A 16849-nucleotide genomic window follows, 5' to 3' on the forward strand; every position below is an offset into this window, starting at 1 on the left:
CAGACCAGCCTCACAGTGCTGCGTGCTTGTGGCAAAGGGCAGGCCTTGGCAGGCCCGCCTGCGCTCCCTCCTGGCCCGGCACCAGTTCCCACGCGGCCTCCAGGACACAGCGACCTCTCCCCAGGGCCCTCCGGCCCAGGCCTCGCATGTACCGCGCAGGCTGCGGCAAGGGACTTCGGCTGTACCGACGTGCGCGTCTCTGCCGCAGCGCCTCACTCAGTCAGACAGCTTGAAAGCAGCCCCGCGGCGCACTCGGATGGGCTGGCTGCCGGCCAAGGCAGCTGTATTTATAGACCCTGAAATGTGAATTCCTCGTAATTTGCATGTGTCATGAAATTTAATTCTTCTTGTTACTTTTTTCCATGACCATTTGAAAATGTGAACCCATTCTTAGCTTGAGGGCTTTACAGAAACATGCTGTGGGCTGGATTTGGCCCATGCGCCATAGTTTCCCTCCCCAAATACTACACAAAATAAATGTTTAAGTGAATAATGTTTAGTGCCCCATTAAACCATGTGCCCAGTTTATTAGCATGACAGCAATGTACTGTTAGTGATTATGTCAGCAGTGATTTTTTTTTTTAATGGAGGTACTGGGGATGCAGCCCAGGACCTGGTGCCTGCTGAGCATGCGCTCCAGCCCTGACATATACCCTCCCACCTGCATTTTTGATTAAAGACACAAGTGTTGAAAATGCCACTGAATAAAATAAAAGGTACATTGGGTGGGGTTTTTTTTCTTATTAAAAATTCTGAGAGATTTTTAAAAACAGGTTTATTGAGATAGAATCAACACCATACAATTTATCCATCTGACATGTGAACGTCAGGGATTTTTGTGTATTCACAGGGTTGTGCGACCATCAACTACAATCGGTTTGAGAATATTTAACCCCCGCTCAAAAGAAGCCCTGTCCCGTTAGCAGTCACGCTCCACGCCCTCCTCAGCGCCTGGCAACGCGAACCCACCTTCTGTGTCCGGGTTTGCAGGCTGCGTCCCCCTGGGCCTCTCCCCTTGGCTTCCAGACGGGCGTCTTCTCCCTGCGCCCTCACGGGTCTTCCCACTGCATGTCCCAGCTTCCTCTTCTTATGTGGACCCCAGGCATATTGGACTGAGGCCCACCCTCGGGACCCCATCTTAATATAATCACCTCCACATATAATCACACGCTGAGGTCCTGGGAGTCAGGGCTTCAACACATGAATGTGGGGGCGCACAGTTCAGCCCATGAGTGTCTCTTTTTTTTTTTTTTTCTTCTGCTTTTGTTTCTGTTTGAAGTGAGGAGAGAACAGATTCAAATCCTGCTCAGATACACCAGGACATGGTGTCCAGAGCGGAGGTGCACAGCTCGTCGGTAGCCAGGTGGGGACGGCAGCCGCGCCCTCCCGACCCTCAGCCTGTGGGCCCCTTCACCCGTCTTCTGCGGGTCCCGGAAGACTAGCAGATACAGGGCCAACCATCTTGGTCGGTTCTGAGGGATTTCTGGGGAAGCGGGACTTTTAGTGCTAAAACTGTGAAGTCCCTGGCAAATCCGGACAGTTGGTCACCCTACTAGCGGCCTGCACTGGGTCTTCAGGTTGGTGGGGAAGGAGCTGCGCAGGGCCTCAGCTGAAGCTAGTGCCAGGGACCAGCGCCAGGCCCAGCGGGTCCTCCTGGCTCTGCTGCCGTCCGTCTGTCTGCTCAGCACTCTGTCTTGTGTGTCTTGCTCTGTGCTGGGTCTTGAGGCCATAAGGGCAGAGGGCAGCAGTGATGGCTGTTCTGGGTGAATGTTGTCAGCAGGAAGGCTGTGTTTAGAAGGGGCAGCAGCCAGGTGGACCGGCCCGTCGGGAGGCTCCCACCTGGGGCACAGGAAGTGAGCAGTTTCCTGGAGCCTGGGGCCCCAAACCCGGGCTGGGATGGAGCTGTCGGACCCACCCGTTGCCTGCCTGCTCTGTGGCGAAGGGTGGGGATCCTTTGGGCACATGGAGACCCCAGTCCACGGACCCCACCGTGAGAAGCTTGCAGGACAGTGGGGTTGTCGTAGGCGGTGAAATGAAGGGCCTGGGCTGTGTGGCGAGTGAGGGGCAGGGCTCTGGACACCCGCACCCCACACCCTACCGCTGCCTCCTCGCTGACTGCAAGTGCAGCCAGACAGCCCGCGGGGCCCTCACTGCACCTGTGCCCCGTCCTGCGCCCGGACCTGATCGCCCTTCCTCCCTCCCTCTTCTTTTTATTGAGGTGAAGCTCACACAACATAAATTTAATCATTTAAAAAATTTTAAATTAATTAAGTAATTTTGTTTTGGGGAGGAGGAATGTACTTAGGTTTATTTATTTACTTTTTAGAGGAGGTACTGGGGATTGAACCCAGGACCTCGTGCATGTTAGGCATGTGCTCTACCACTTTGAGCTATACCCTCCCCCTAAATTTAATCATTTTAAATGAGTGTTGTGCAACCATCACCTCTGTTTAATTCCAGAACATTCCATCACCCCGAATAGAAAGCCTGCCCCCTTCAGCAGTCACTCCTCCCCTCCCGCAGCCCCTGGCAGCCAGGAATCCGCTCTCTGTCTCTGCGGATTAGCCTGACGTTTCATATGAGTGGAATCAGACAGTATGTGTCCTTCTGTGTCTGGTTCTCTCACTGAGCATCACGTCCTCAATATTCACCCCTGTTGGAGCAGGTGTCAGAACTTCTTTCTTTCTAAGGCTGAATAATATTCCAGTGTGTAGATGGACCACATTTTGCTTACCCATCATTTGATGGATGTTTAGGTTGCTCCCACCTTTTAGCCACTATTAATAGTGCTGCTTTGAATATTCATATAGAAGTTCTTGTTTGAACACCTGTTTTCAATTCTTTTGCGTATATTCCTACGAGTGGAATTGCTAGGTTATATGGTAATTTGTTCTTTCTTTTCTTTTTTTTCCCCAAATATTCCCTGGCTTTGTTCAAAGCTGGCTGGACTGCAGGTTTTTACTGCCCTTCTGGATTGAGTGGGGCAGGTGGCTTCAGTTCCACGGCTGGCCCTGGGGCGTCATCCTTGGTCAGGGGGCACCCTGTCCTCTCCCTCTCTCCCCCTACTCTATCTACCCCCATCTTCAGTCTCTATGGGAACCCAACCTCCCTTGGGCAAAAAGAATAGCATCTGAGGAGATCTGAGATCAAATCCCAGCTCCTAGGCCACTGACCATCTCTGAGCCTCAGTCTTCCTGTCTGTGAAATGGGTGTACATGATAAACTGTCTCACGACGTTCTGGGCAAGGCTCAGGGCGATGTGGTTCCTGGGATAGGAAGTGTGTCCTTACAAGCACCCTGGGTCCTCAGAGGTTCCCCATAACACAACAAAGTAGGTGTCAGCTCCAATCACAGAGGAGGTGCTGGCATGCAGTGAAGGTGGGGCTCAGCTATGAGCTAAGAGCACCCTCAGGCTTGGCTGACCTCCGAGTCCCTGGCCTGGGCTGTGCTGTACTGTTTGTTGAAAGCTGGTGGGAAATTTTGCTTTTGGAGAAACCAGGCCCGAAGTACCCCCAGTAGCCCTCCAAGGTCATGCTGGCATGGGTCCAACAGGTAGAGACTGCCTGCCCAGAGCTCTCAATGCCCCCCCACGGGCCACCAATGCACTGAGAGGGGGCAGGAGTGTCCCTCTTAGCACCTCAAACACGACAGGCTGGACCCCAACAATTGAAAAACAGGGTGAGGTTTAATACACAAGCCGCCGTCGAGGTTACAGAGGCGTCTCAGGGCGGGACACTGGGCTGCGAGCGGGGCTTCCACTCTCATATATACAGACTTCCCCAAAGGGCAATGGTCATGCAGTGTCTGGCTGGGATGAGACCAGCCTGGCCGTGCTGTGGCTGAAATAGTGTGTGGGTCCCTGCAGTCGGGGGCAAGGCCCCTCTTCTCTGGTCACGCCTAGGAGCGGTTCAGGAGCCAGTTCTGAATGTCTTCCAGGACTTGGTGGAAGAGCTCCTCGCGGGACTTCATGCCGTCCAGGTACACTGAAATCAGAAAGGCCACAATCAGGGCCCCTCGGGACTTTGCCGAGGGCCGGGTCACTGGGGTTGCTGCCAGGAGGCAGGTGGCTGGCTCACAGAGGACTGGTGGACTGCTGGGTCAGGAGGAAGCTGACCTACGGAGTCAGGCTGCTGGAACAGAATTGGCCTCTGGGGCCCAAGGCAAGAGAGACTAGTAGTGAGACTCGAGGAGGGACTTCCAGGTTTCCCAGACGGTCTCAGCGGGGAAGGGCTGGCCTCATCCTACTCAGGGACTTACCTACTTCCACGCCACTGGCTTCCATCTCCCGCTTATACTTCTGGTACATAGGCCACACATGGCCATCGAAGAGGCCAGGGGGGTCGGGGACTGGGTAGCTTCGAATACTGGGGAAGGAGATGGATGAGAGTGAGTGATACCCATGTCACCCAAGGGTGGTGCCATGAGCAGAACCTCGGGTGTGAGAACTGGGTCAGGGGCAGCACCACAGGGGACGAGGACCCCACTGAGTCAGGGGCTCTGCGATGGGGCCTGGGTGCCCCAACTTCCAGCATCTTCACTGGCAGGTCTGGGAGATGTCTGGGGCAGCTCCTGAGTGGGCCACTCTATCCAAGCCCCAGGCTGCGGGCTTCTGGAACACAGCACTGGCCACCCAGGAGCCTGCTGCCTTCAGGGTGGCCCTGTGTCCACAGGCATTACCTGGTTTCCTGGTCCCACCTGGGAATGCAGACAGGGCCTCCAGAATTACCTTCTCCTCCACTTGCATTCTTCATACGGGACAGTCAGGAAGTACCGTCGGCTATACAAGTCCACCAGGGGCCTGGGCCGTGGGGGGACATGGTCAGTGCCCATGGTCAAAGCACACCCCCCAGGGCCCTGGCCTCTGGGGGCTTTCCTGGCTGGTGAGGGCTGGGGGTTCTGACCTGATTAGTTAGGGGTGAGCGAGGGGACCAGCATCAGCCAGTCTTCTACTGCGCCCAGGAGCATCCTTGCAGCAGCCTCCCTCCCCGAGGACAGAGTCCTCCCTCTCCCCCGATTTGGATGGGCACTGAGAGGTATGTTGTCTTGCCTGGGGTCACACAGAAAGGCTGGGGATCCCACCCAGCCTCCAGCTCTGCCTGAGGAAGCTGAGTTTCCCCAAGAAGTATGCATGTTTGCCCCGGACCCTTGAGCTGAGCCCAGCACTGCCCGCAGCACTGAGCCTCCCGCTGCACCTCCCACACACCCAGGCCTTGGTGTCCCATCCGTTGAAATAAAAACTCGGTGGCCTGGGAGGGCCTCGATTGCCTGGGGCCTGAACCCACAGAGGCTCACTTGTAGCTGTAGAGCAGGAAGCCTTCCAGAATGAGGATGTGTGTGTCCGAGGCGTCCAGCTGGACACTGACCCCGTGGGCGCGGGCAAACTTCCGGGGACTGCTCACCCAGGCCTGCACGGTGCTCAGCATGGCCTCCATGTCCAGGGACTCCAGCACTGGGGGTGGGAGAGTGGGCGTTGGTGGGGCAGGGGGCCAGGAGACAGTGTGGGCAGGGGGCGGGGGGCTGCCGTCCATCCTTACCGTCCCACTGTTTGAAGCCGTCCTCCCCAACTGCTATTTGGTCTTGGGGCTGAAACAGAGGAGCCCAAGCCGCGGGCTCAGTGCCCGCCTTCCCACCTTACCCCACCATGGGGTGACAGCACTTGGAGAGGCCACAGTGGGGGTCCGGGAGCACCTGCCTGTCCCGTCCCCCTGTAGCTGATGCTTAAAGGCTCAGAGGTCCCGGGCACTCAGACTGGCACTCAGAGCCCCTCCCCAGCCTCGTAACTCTTGGGACCAGGAGTGGGGCAACTGTGCGTCCATCATCTCCTTACCCCTCACCCTCCACAAAACATCAAGGGTATACTCAGCCCATTTTGCAGATGGGAAAGTGGAGGTGCAGAGGATAAAGGGTACTGCTCAGGTGGCACGCCCCCTCTGGGAACTGCAGTTTCCTCATTGGTCCCATGGGGGACGGGTGTGCTGAGAGAATGTGCCAGGTGCACAGTAGGTGCTCAGTAATCGAGAATGCCCGTCCCTTGCTCTCCCAGCGTGGGTTAGCCCAGGGTGACCCTGGAGAGGTCTGCTTGCCCTGAGGCTCCTTCTCAGGGGCTGCCTCCCCCAACCCCCGGCCGGGGCGGCCACCTTGAAGAAGTCATCCTGGTGGATCACGCAGCAGTTGGGCAGTGACTTAAGGAGGCTGTTGGTCAGTGTGGTCTTGCCGCCGTTGGTCACGCTGTGGAGAGAGCACACACGTGAGGCTACCTGGGTCCCCTCTCCGGGCCTGCGCAGATCTGAGGCCCCCCCAGATCTGAGGCCCCCCCCCCACCCCAGGATCAGACTCAAATTGAAAACACGGGCCTGTAAAACCATAGAGCTAAGGGAGTATGTTTATTCACCCACGGTCAGAGAGGGCTTTCTAAGCAGTCAGCCCGGGCTGCCCGGGCCAGGCACAGGCCTGTGCGTGCCTGCCTGACGAAACAGAGAAAAGGGGCAGAGGGTATGAAAACAAACAAAAAAGCTAACACGCGGTTTTAGCTGGGGTCATGGAAGCACTGCTTTCTGTGTTCAGACTCCTTTAGCGTTACTGTAAACCCAGGAGGCGGGGCGCAGAGCTTTCCAGATGAGGAAACTGAGGCCTAAGTGTAACTTAGCCTCAGGAGGGCTTAAAAAAACCCAAAACATTAAAGCAAGTGCAAGCTGGGGGAGAAAAAATATTTGTGACAGGAAAACCAGCAGTTCACTGCAAAACTGGGAAGAGGCAATCACCCTACGACAAAGATTTTAAAAAAGCAATTGGCAAAGCAGGATGACCGGTTCATCCTGGTTTGCCCGGGATGTCTCTGGTTTTAGTGCTGAAAGTTCCAAGTCCTGGGGACACTTCAGTCCCAGGAAAAGTAGAATGACGGTCACCCCCAAGAGCTCTGGACTAGGGCTGATGAAGGACAGAGAAGGGTAGCTGTCAGGCCTTTCTGGAAATGCGTGTCCCTTTGACCTGTGTGTCCCGGATCTAGGAATCGGGTGGGAATCTGGGCGTGGAAGTGGGGAAGCTGCAGCCGATGGGAAAGGCGACCCCCGTAGATTATGGGGAGCAGGTTAGAACACGCCTGATGTTCATTTGGGTTCTTGCTGAAAGGCACACCTTGCCCTCAGGGCTGGCTACAGAACGCCTCGCCCCGCAGGAAGAAATGGGTGCCCTTGGTCTCACTCTTACCAGGAATTTCAGGAGAGTGATGGAGCGTTAAACCGACGGGGAAGGACCCGGCCGCCCCAGGCAGGGAGCCCCACGCCAGCCTTGCTTATGCTTCATGTTTCTCAGGCATCATCTTAAAAGGCCTGGTTATTAGCAGTAAAACGGAGAGTTTGAAACCTGGGAAAGGCAAGGCCCCTCCCTGAGGGTCAGCAGCCGTGGCTTAAAAAGCAGGTGCCACAATCAGGGGAGCGCCATTCTGGGCTCCCCGCCCCACCTGCCCACGTGCCTCCCTGGGGCCCATGTCTCCCCACCCCCACCCCCACGGATGGCCCAGCACCTTAAGGAGGGTCTGCCTGAGCTTTATAAAGTCTTCTATCCCCCACAGAGTTCAGTGTGTGTTAGGGAAAAGCAACTTCCGTTTGGAATTTAAAATTGGGCCCCGTGCCCAGCCTGCGCATACCGCTGCGGGCCCAGAGCCCCCGAGGGCAGAGAGAAATCCCGCCCTCGCCCTCCGACCTTGGGCGGCCGACCCCTGCGACCCCATCCCCGGGCAGCCCTCCGCGCTTCCCCGGCGGCCGGCCCGCGCCTCCCCCGCCCGCCCGCACGCACGCACGCACGCACGCACAGGGGCGCGCCTCCGCCCCAGCAGAGCAGCCCGCCGGGGACGCTGGGCGCTCACCCTCCGATGCCCACGATGTACTTCATCTCCGCGCGGAGGGGCGGTGGGGACCGCGCTCGGCAGGCCGACTCCCGACTCCCCGGCACCCCGAAGCGCGCTCCCGAACGCCTCCCGGCGGCGGCGGCGGCTTCATTGAGAAAACCCTGCGCCTTTATAGGCCGGCGCGGTCCGAAGGACTATGGGGAGCGCGGGCCTGCGCGGGAGGGGCGCGGGGGCGCCTGCACCTGTTCCCGCTGGATGGAAATAGCTCCACGTTGCCTTTTTCCTAAATTAGTCACGGGCGGCAGGGCAGGGGGGTGCGGGTGGATGTCACCTCGCTGCCTCTTCCCTCCTCCTGCTCTCGCTCCCCTCCTCCTCCTCCCTCCTCCTGGCCAGACTGCCCACGGGGCAGATAACCGACCACACGTCTTCCCTCCCTAAAAATATCCGGCCCAGGGTGTCCCCGCGCCTGACCCTGACATTGAAGCCGGTTCTGGTGCTGAGGAAAGGAACTCCCCACCCCTCTCACTCCTGTCCCCGCCACAGCAGCAGGCCGGCCCGAGAGGTCCGGGGCGCCGCACCGCAGGCAACTTCCTTTCTAAGGGGGTTGCTGCCAAGATGGGCTTAAGTAAGGTCCACAGTAGTGAATCCCAAGATAGCTTCGCTCTGGGGACCCTGGCCGCCAGAAAGTCTCAGCGTGACACCAGGGGCCGTTCATCTGGTGCCCACGTGAGGCCTGGAGTCACTGCGTGTGGCTTCAGGCACCCCTGGCAGCTGGGGTGGGGGCGGGGGGTGGAGCGGCTTGCAGGAAACAGGCCCTGCTGGTCTCTGGTCTGCCCCGTCCCGGTGGTGGCCGGCTGGGGCCTATCACATCCCAGACCACACTCTCCCCTGGAAGAAAGCGTTTGGCTTCAGGAGCCCCTTTTTCACCCTTGAAAAGGACTGAGGACCCCAAGGAGCTTCTGTTTAAGTGGATTATCGTCATGGATAATATTTACACATTATAAATTAAAACTGAGAAAAATTAAAGATTTGTTAATGTGTAATAATAATAACCAACCAGCACATGGTCACATAAATGTAGTGCTTGCCATGAGAGGCAATGACAGGTTTTTAAATAAAAAAAAAGGGGAGTGGCCTTGGTAAAATTAAGAAAAAAAAACCTTTTGTTGCGCATCAATCGGCATTATTCAGAAAGTGAAAAGACAAAGCAGGAGTGGGAGAAAAGATTTGCAGGTTGTATATCCTGGTGCCTCCAGAAGGAACCAGCCCTGCCCACGCCTTGCTCTTAGCCCCGTGAGACCTGTGCCAGACTCCTGACCTCCAGAACTGTCAGAGAATGAACTCACGTTGTTGAAGCCAAAAGAGTTCCTTTTCAGGTAGAAGAATGGTAGTGTTCTACGGTTTTGCAAATCTCTGTGTGGCTTAGTAGGAGGCAGCTGGATTCTTACGCCTGCTTGTCCTTTCCATAGGCTGTTCTGGTTGACGTATAGGAAGAAAACCCAGCCTCACAGAGAGAGAGGAGAGAGGATTTTAGTAGCCTTTTGAGATCATCACAGGCAGTCATCTTTGTCCCGCACCCAAACTGGCCAGGTGGAGATTTATGAAGGTGGGCTGTTCTATTTCGTTCTCTGTTCCATTAAAGTTCATTAGTCTATCTTTGTGCTATGAATGGATCTTTTGCCTGTGTATGATTTTGAAGGCCCCCTGAAAGGGTCTCAGAGACCACCTTCACCTTCCCTGGACACACTTTAAGAACCTCTGGTTTAGAATTCTGGGTTTGAATCCTGAATCTGCCACTTGCTGGCCCAAGGAGCTCGGGCCCTGTCCTCGCCTCTCTGTGCCTCAGTGTTCTGTTCTTTATAATGGGCAACTGCTAGCCTCAACTGAAGGAGGGAGGCTCTCTTTGGCCTAGAGCTCCCACCTCCAGGAGGTTTTATGAAGGGAGGATGCCCTTTCCTACCCATCATCAACCTGCCCCTCAGCAGCCAGAGCTGCTGCCACAGGGCCTTTGCACATGCCGCTCTTTCTTCCAGGAACTCCCTCCTCTCACCCATTCCTCCTTCCTCCCTTTGACTAAGCCATCCTGTGTCAGTTGGACAATCCCACCGCCAGAAAGCCTTTCTGGATCCCCAACCCCTCCCTCCACACGTGGGTTCCCTCCGGGGCAGGCAGAGCCAGATGGGTCTTGTTCTCTGATATGTCCCCAGTGCACAACAAGGCCAGCCTATAAAAGGCAGAGGCTGCCTAAATGGTACTGAAAGGAATGAATAAATCAGAAAGGGGCGGGAGATCATTGAATCCAGGTGAAACACGAGGGGATTTCAGCAAGAATCCAGCTGAATCAGTGCAGCCAGAATCCCCCTTCCTCCTCATGCCCCCTCCCAGCGATCCTCCGTCCACCGATCGCACCTGCTCCTTGGTTCTGAGACTGCTTGCCTGCGCTGTGTCAGGAGTGGAGCCTGGCTCTGCCTGGAGGTCCCTCCCCACTGCCGTGGCTCCCGAGTACAGTCGGTTCTAGGGCTTGTGCTGTCCGGCACTGTTTTGCTTTAAACCTGCCCCTCAGTACGGTGGCCAGAGGGAGCTTCGGAAAAACCCAGACCAGGGTTGTCTTCCCTCTGGTCCAGCTCTCCTGTGCCTCCCCCATCCTCATGTGCATTTAAAAGCAGCCCACTGTCCTCACCCCTGGGGCCCTGCCCTGTCTGGCCCCCCATGACCTCCCTCCCCCCATTCCACCAGCCAAGACAGCTGCTCAGGACCAACCAGTAGTGGAGACAGAAAGTGACTGATCTTATTGACAACTGGTTAACTGACTCACCTAGTGGCTCCAGGCAGGACTGACCTGTTATGGAGGTCAGAAGAGGTCACTGGGGTTGGTGGTCCTCACTTCAGAGGCGGCCACCAGGGGCAGAGCGAGCAAGCATCTTGACAGGGGTCTTGCCCGACGGCCCCGCCGTCCTCTCCCCTCCAGCCCCGCTGGGCCTTGGTTCCCTTTCGGGGCAGCGTGGCTGGACCCATGGCCCTGGGCTTCATCAGGTGCCCGGCAGGCTGTGGGGAAAGCCGGCTCGGGCTGTGACCTCTGGCCCAGTTTCAATGGCAAGAATTTCCTGGGAGCCTCCTTGTGGGGCATGTGGCCCAGGCCACGGGTGACAGTGACATGCCCAGATAGAGGTCCCGGCAGGGCACAGTTGGGAGGCTGCCTAGTCACCTTGGCACGTGGGCTCCCAATATAGACCAGCCTGTCCCCAAACAGCCCACTGGTACATTAAAAGTGACCATCCTGTCCCTTAGTGTGTGATTCCCTGTATATGGAATGTCCAGAACAGGCGAATCCGCAGAGGCAAAGCGTGGGTTCATGGTTGCCAGGGCTGGGGGAGAGGACAGGGAGTGACTGCTGATGGGGGCAGGGTTTCCACTTGGGGTGATGGAAAAGTTCCAGACCTAGGTGGAGATGATGGGTGCACTACACTGTCAGTGTGCGCAATGCCACCGATGTAAATCAACGGAAAGAGTGACCGGGCCCTAGTTTAGTCCCAGGTTCCGCCGGAATCCCCACCGCAGCCGATCTGGCCCCAGGCCCTGTCCGGCTACACTCCTCTGGCTGCCCTTCATCCTCCTGCTCCTGGCTCACCTGGCTCTGAGCGGCCTCCAGGCCTTGGCCGTTACCAGGCCCTCTGCCAGGGACACCTCTCCACCTGCCCGTGGGCCTGGCTCCCTGCTGCTTCTCAGTCTGGTCTCCAATCAGAGAGGACCCTTCCTGGCCTTTCCTCCTGGTCCCTGATGTCAAACTCTCCCACTGGGCTGGGAGCAACATGAGGGATGCTTGGTGGCAGGGACCCCCAGTGCTCAGCAAATAAATGAATGAATAAATAAGTGAGTGAGGTTTGCAAGGACCCCCTTAGGATGATCAGAGACCTAGTGGGGTGGGGAAAAGGGGTAGGTCCGCCCCCCTGAGCGCAGCATCCCATAATCCCAGGACCAGCTCTGCCATCTTCCGTTCCCTCCTCGCCACCCCCATGCAAGCTTGCCCCCTCCACGTGAGGCCTCCTCCCAGCCCCCGAGAAGCCACCCGCTCTGTGAAGGATACCTTCCCTGACGTCACAGGGACAGGAGGGCAGGGCAGGTGGGCTGCCACCTGCCGACTCCTGCTGTCAGCCTGATGGTGACTTTGTGTGGATGTCACATCCATCCTGGCATCCCTGCCACCAGCAAGGCCCATAATCCCAGGCATGGATAATGGAGGACTCCCCCTGTACCTGGCGTGGGAGGATCCACTCTGACCCTTTGGGGAGCACAGCCTCAATGTCCTGCTTGGCAGAGGGCTGTGGGTCCCCAGCCATGAGATGGGGCAGCCAGCAGGGACGAAGCACAAGGTTGGGCCTCAGACCCATCACTCACCTCAGACCCCAGGCGAGCCACGCAGTCACCTCTCTGCACCTCACGCTCCCCTCGGTAACACGGGGACTGTGCTAGGTTGGGCGTGGACCACTATCAGCATTACTGTCGTTATGATTATTGTGATACTGGGATTCACAATAAGAAACATGTCTTTGGTTTTAGTCCAAGTTCTCAGCACATGGCTCCTAAAACCCTTGTCATTGCCTAAGTGAGAACACAGAGCATCTTTTGTTACAATATTCGGTCTTTGTCCTGTTTCCTGAAACAGCTCCAGAAAAGATCAAAGAAGCATCCTTTGTTGTCCGCAGAAAGCCCTTTCAACTGCACCTCCGAGGCGGCGTCTGGGAAGGCCCTGCGACCACAGGGTGAGCGCTGGTGGCCAGGGGAACCCACCGACTGCCGGCCGTCCTAGGCCTCCAGGGAGAGGAGAGGGGCTGAGGTTGAGTTAATCCCCAGGGGCTGGGGCTTTAATCAGTCGTGCCTGCGTGATGGCGTCTCCATAAAAATTCCTAAATGATTTTTGGAGATCTTTCAGGTGGGTGGACGCAGGGAGGTGCCGGGGAGGTGGTGCCCAGAGGGGCCGTGGAAGCTCTGCCTCCTGCCCACCACGCCTTGCCCTGGGCAACTCTTCGAGCTGCCTGTTGCTGACTGTTGCTGAGCTGTATCCTGTGCTAATACCTGTGACTGACTGGTGTCTGAAGTGGGGACAGTCTGGTCAGGTCAACCCTAACCGGTGGTGTCAGGCTAAGTTAAATGCCGGGACACCCCCCTGGCGTCTGCTGGGAATTGGAGAATTGCTTAATAATAGTAATGAGTGTTATTAACTGTCAACTGAGTTTGGTTCTAGAGAGAGTGGTGGGGCAGGAAGGGAACTTGAGTCACACAGAGGCAGAGCTTTTGGAAGAACCCAACCAGGGCTCCCATTCTGCAGGTGGGAGACAGAAGCAAGAGGAGACAGGCCATGGCTCAAGGTCACCCAAGGTCGCTCAGCGTTGAGCCGTGCCCCTCCCGGCCTGTGAAATCTCCTGCCTCTGCACACGCCCAAGACCCGCGCCACATCCCTTTGGACTTGGACAAAAGTCACACACCTCCCCTCTCACTATAGTTTATTTCACATAAAAACCCCCCAAGGCTCATGGAAATGATGTCTTCACATCACAACAGTAATCATAACGAATCATTTTTGTTTTTAAAAACCGCAAAACGTGCCGTCGGAAGGATGGGCGTGTGAACTACGACTCTGAGGGAGGACTTAACGGCGCATCCCATGTGTCACAAGAGGAAAACCCAACGTCCCTTTACAAGGAGGGCTCGACGTCCGTTCCATTTTGGCCAGAACTGCCCCGGAGATACAAATCTCCCGCAAAGCCAATTTCGGAGGGTGTGGGCAGCAGCCCGCCAGGACACGGCGGCCCTGTCTGGCCAGAGCTGTGCCTGGAAACTTCACACACCTGTGGACAGGTGGCCAGCCTGGAGACAGCCTCCCCAGGGGTCTCTTTTCTGGAGGGGCTGCGGTGACAGAGCTGGGGGTCCTTGGTTCCGCCTACCCATTGTCTGTGGCTGCTGGTGGTCCGGAGGGACAGTGGGTGGGCCGCGGTGAGCCAGGGGGCCATGCTGGAGTTTCTTGTTTCTGCGGCCGGAACCTTCAGGCTGCAGGCTCCTTGAGGGCAGGAGGGTCTGTAGCTTCCACTCTCTGCCGTCTGCGGGCGCCCAGCAATTGTCGAGTTGGGTAGAGTGCGTCTGTTCCTGGCTCCTCTTGCACTTTCAGTGAGACACCGGCCTTCCAGAAGTTACTGCAGTCACTGGGGGTGGGAGTTTGGGGCCTTCGGGCCACACGTCCATCTTGGATGAGCAGAGCCGGCTGCCTGAACCTGGATGTGGGGCAGCCCAGCAAATGCCCAGGCACCGTTTGTAAGAGGAGGCTCTCTGGGCAGGGGCGGGGGACAAGCAGCCCCAGGATGGAGGGGCACTCCCCCCTCTGCAGAACATCCTGCAGAGGCCCCTCCACCTTAGGCTCCAGGTAACTCATCTGGGCCCAGGACACAGTCCCTGTCCTTTCTTTGACATTTGAGAGAAAAAGCAGAAACCCAAATTTTAAGAAACCCCACCAGACCCCCAAATGCCCCAGCCCCACGCGAGCAGTGCTGGGTTCCAGGAGACGCAGGCCCAAACCTGCTTAGAAACCCCGCATTTTTCAAGGCGGAGCCACCAGCCTTTGGGGTGGGACAGTCCCTTGACGTGCAGGAAGCCCAGCACACGCCCTCCCCAGCACTGACCCCACCAGCCACCCACCCCTGCCACTGGGACAACCCCAGATGCACCCCGCTGATGTCCTAGGTGGAGAAGCGTTTGACATCTCCGCTGAGGCCAAGAATCTCCTACTGGGAAATTGTCGGGGGTGGGGTTCAATCAAACCTGGGTGACACCCGCTAAGAAGCCAGCCACAGAGCCAGGAAGAGGGGCTGGACAATGCGCCTGCCCGACTTCTGCTCAGATTCATGGAAACAGAGACTCTTACGATTGGAGGGGATGGTAGAGGACCACTTTCTGCAAGCACCTTCCAGCCTTTTCTTAAATGCTTCAAGAGACTGGGAACTCACTACCTCTAGAGCCCACCTGACTGGTGTTTGGGCTACATTAGAAAAGTCTGGTTTTTGTCCTAAGGAAATCTGCCTCCTTTGAATGCAGGTGGCTGTAGCATCCAGGCCACTGAGATTTATTTTCCCAAGTGACCTTTGTAACCATCAAATGTCCAGTGCCCTGTATCTTGCTTTTTCTTGGTCTGCGCTTCTGAGACGAGCTTATCTCAGAGCTGGCCTCTCAGTCTCTGCTCTTGGCGGCAGCCTGAGGGACGCATCCCAGCCCTGTGCTGGGGGTGGGGGATCGGGGAAGTGGGGAGGCTCATTTCCTCAGTAGGAGGTATTGATCAGGGTTGCCCTGTGGCGTGGCCTCTGCGTTCAAGGAGCTTGAGAATGTTCTAGATTGAGGGGAGTGCAGTTTCGCAACTGTGGGGCAAGGATGATTATCAGCAGCCCTCCCTGGTGCTGCGGGCCCTGCTGCTCCCTAAGAAGGTGGGAGTTAGAGGAGACAAGGGGGACTGGTCCAAGGAGAAGCCGTGAGGTCGAAGGCCAGGTGGTCCCCGGGGCGTGGCGCCGCCTGCGGTGGGAAACGCAGCTTCCGGGCCAGATGCCCAGGGCTGCAGGGGCCGTTCTGGGAGGAAAGGCACAAGAAGGAATCCAGACCCGGCCAGGGAGGCGGTTGGCACCTGTGGCTCCAACCTAGGCCGGGTGACGGGCAAGAGAATGGTCTCGGCCAGGGTTTTGTGCAGCGGGAGGGGTCTCAGAGGCTGCCAAGGACGCATGGGCCACGCTCAACGCTTCTCGCTCTTCTGGGCTGTGAGCACATGAGTGTGGAAGGGTGGAGGGTTGAGAGCTGGGTCCTTTTCCAGAACGCATTGATACTGCATCACTTGGAAAAAACTGTTTTCAAGCAGCTAGAAAGGATGCTGGGTTTCGGAGTTGGAGGAGACGGGCATCTCCCGGAGACTGACTCAGGATGAGGCGGGGACAAGACCCAGGCTGGAGGGCATCTGACACAGGTTTCTTGGCATCTGGGATCTTCTTCCGTGTCCTCCTCTGTGCTCACATCACCTCAGGACATGCTGGAGAGGGACAAACACAGTCAAGTTATTATTATCGCTTTTAAAGAAAGTGGAAAATGTTCCATGTGCACGGAATCCCAAAGGATGATCTAATCTGGCTTTGCTGTGCCCTCGGCAGCAAGAGTGGCACCTGCCCTTCAAGGTCTGCCATCTGCCACCCACCTTCTAGGTGTGGTTCTGAAGGGGACCTAGCCAAAGAACAGGCCCCAGGGCTGGAGCCCTCGATCAGACTAAAGGGAGGCTTCAACTCACCTATCCACTCACCAACCCATCTTTGTATCCTTCCATCCACCTACCCATCCGTCCATCCATCCGTCTATCTAGCCAGCCAGCCAACCATCCATTCAGCCAGCCAACTGTCCGTCCACCCACTCATCCATCATTCATTCACTTATCCATCCGCATCTATCTATCCAATTATCCGCCCATCTGCCTATCTACCTGTCCATCTACCTTCCATCCATCCATCCACCCATCTATTATACATTCATTTATCCACCCACCCACCCACCCATCCACCTATTCATCCATCCATCCGCCCCCCTATCCACCCAACCATCTGTCTGTCCATCTGTCTATCCATCCGTTGCTCTGTACCATTCCTTTCCTTTTTTAATGTATTTAATCATTTTAAACATGCTTGTTGTGTCATCTCCACACAAGGATTCCTAGGAAGGGGTCTAGTTCTGCCTCTCGCTGTATCTGCTGGCTCGTTCTCACGGTGAGTGACTCCCTGTGTGTTGTGTCTGTGGGCGGGCGCTCTTCTCCAGGACGCACGGACTGACGGGGCCTTGTCGGAAATGCACGAGAGCTTGCCTCTACCCTGTGTCCTGGGACACTGCTTTTCTAAGACTGTTTCTGATGTTTATTTCTTGCCTTGGGGCTTCCTGGGCCACGTGGGTAGTGTTAAGGCATGTGGCCAGCCCCTGTTACAGATTTGTAGGAGA

The 16849-nt window shown here is 56.7% G+C and overlaps 2 protein-coding genes and 1 long non-coding RNA gene across 5 annotated transcripts in view; 1 reads left to right on the plus strand and 2 right to left on the minus strand.

Annotated features, from left to right (window-relative positions):
• The window catches only part of LOC116659059, a 39364-nt gene that overhangs the window by 3176 nt on the left and 19339 nt on the right, over positions 1 to 16849 (plus strand). The window contains exons 2-3 of one of the 3 annotated variants that reach the window (XR_004314352.1): positions 9316 to 9452; positions 12510 to 12606. The exons of 1 other annotated variant lie outside the window; for it this stretch is intronic. This is a non-coding gene — a long non-coding RNA (uncharacterized LOC116659059). The remainder of the gene's footprint in view (positions 1 to 9315; positions 9453 to 12509; positions 12607 to 16849) is intronic. One more of the 3 variants, XR_004314351.1, reaches the window with a different exon arrangement.
• Positions 3667 to 8075, minus strand: NMRK2 (nicotinamide riboside kinase 2). The gene is made up of 7 exons (XM_032465934.1): positions 7865 to 8075; positions 6138 to 6228; positions 5535 to 5583; positions 5293 to 5449; positions 4727 to 4798; positions 4258 to 4364; positions 3667 to 3983 (listed from the first exon to the last, which is right to left on the minus strand). Exons 1-7 carry the CDS (start codon positions 7888 to 7890, stop codon positions 3898 to 3900), a joined length of 588 nt encoding a protein of 195 aa, XP_032321825.1. The 5' UTR covers positions 7891 to 8075; the 3' UTR covers positions 3667 to 3897.
• Positions 13333 to 16849, minus strand: part of ATCAY (ATCAY kinesin light chain interacting caytaxin) — a 28026-nt gene continuing 24509 nt past the window's right edge. The window contains exon 13 of the mRNA XM_006179312.3: positions 13333 to 15902. Coding sequence (XP_006179374.1) covers positions 15893 to 15902 — 10 coding nt within the window. The 3' untranslated portion in view covers positions 13333 to 15892. The remainder of the gene's footprint in view (positions 15903 to 16849) is intronic.

Source organism: Camelus ferus, chromosome 22 (genome assembly GCF_009834535.1).
Source record: "Camelus ferus isolate YT-003-E chromosome 22, BCGSAC_Cfer_1.0, whole genome shotgun sequence".
In the NCBI taxonomy this organism is placed as follows: Eukaryota; Metazoa; Chordata; class Mammalia; order Artiodactyla; family Camelidae; genus Camelus; species Camelus ferus.

Excerpts from the sequence above, each read along its gene's own strand:
- NMRK2 (XM_032465934.1), bottom strand. The coding sequence starts at position 7,890 with ATGAAGTACATCGTGGGCATCGGAGG. Across the intron at positions 4,799-5,292 it reads TTCCTGCTCTACAGCTACAA|GCCCCTGGTGGACTTGTATA; the intron begins GTGAGCCTCTGT and ends CCCACGGCCCAG. Across the intron at positions 3,984-4,257 it reads AGCCAGTGGCGTGGAAGTAG|TGTACCTGGACGGCATGAAG; the intron begins GTAAGTCCCTGA and ends TTCTGATTTCAG.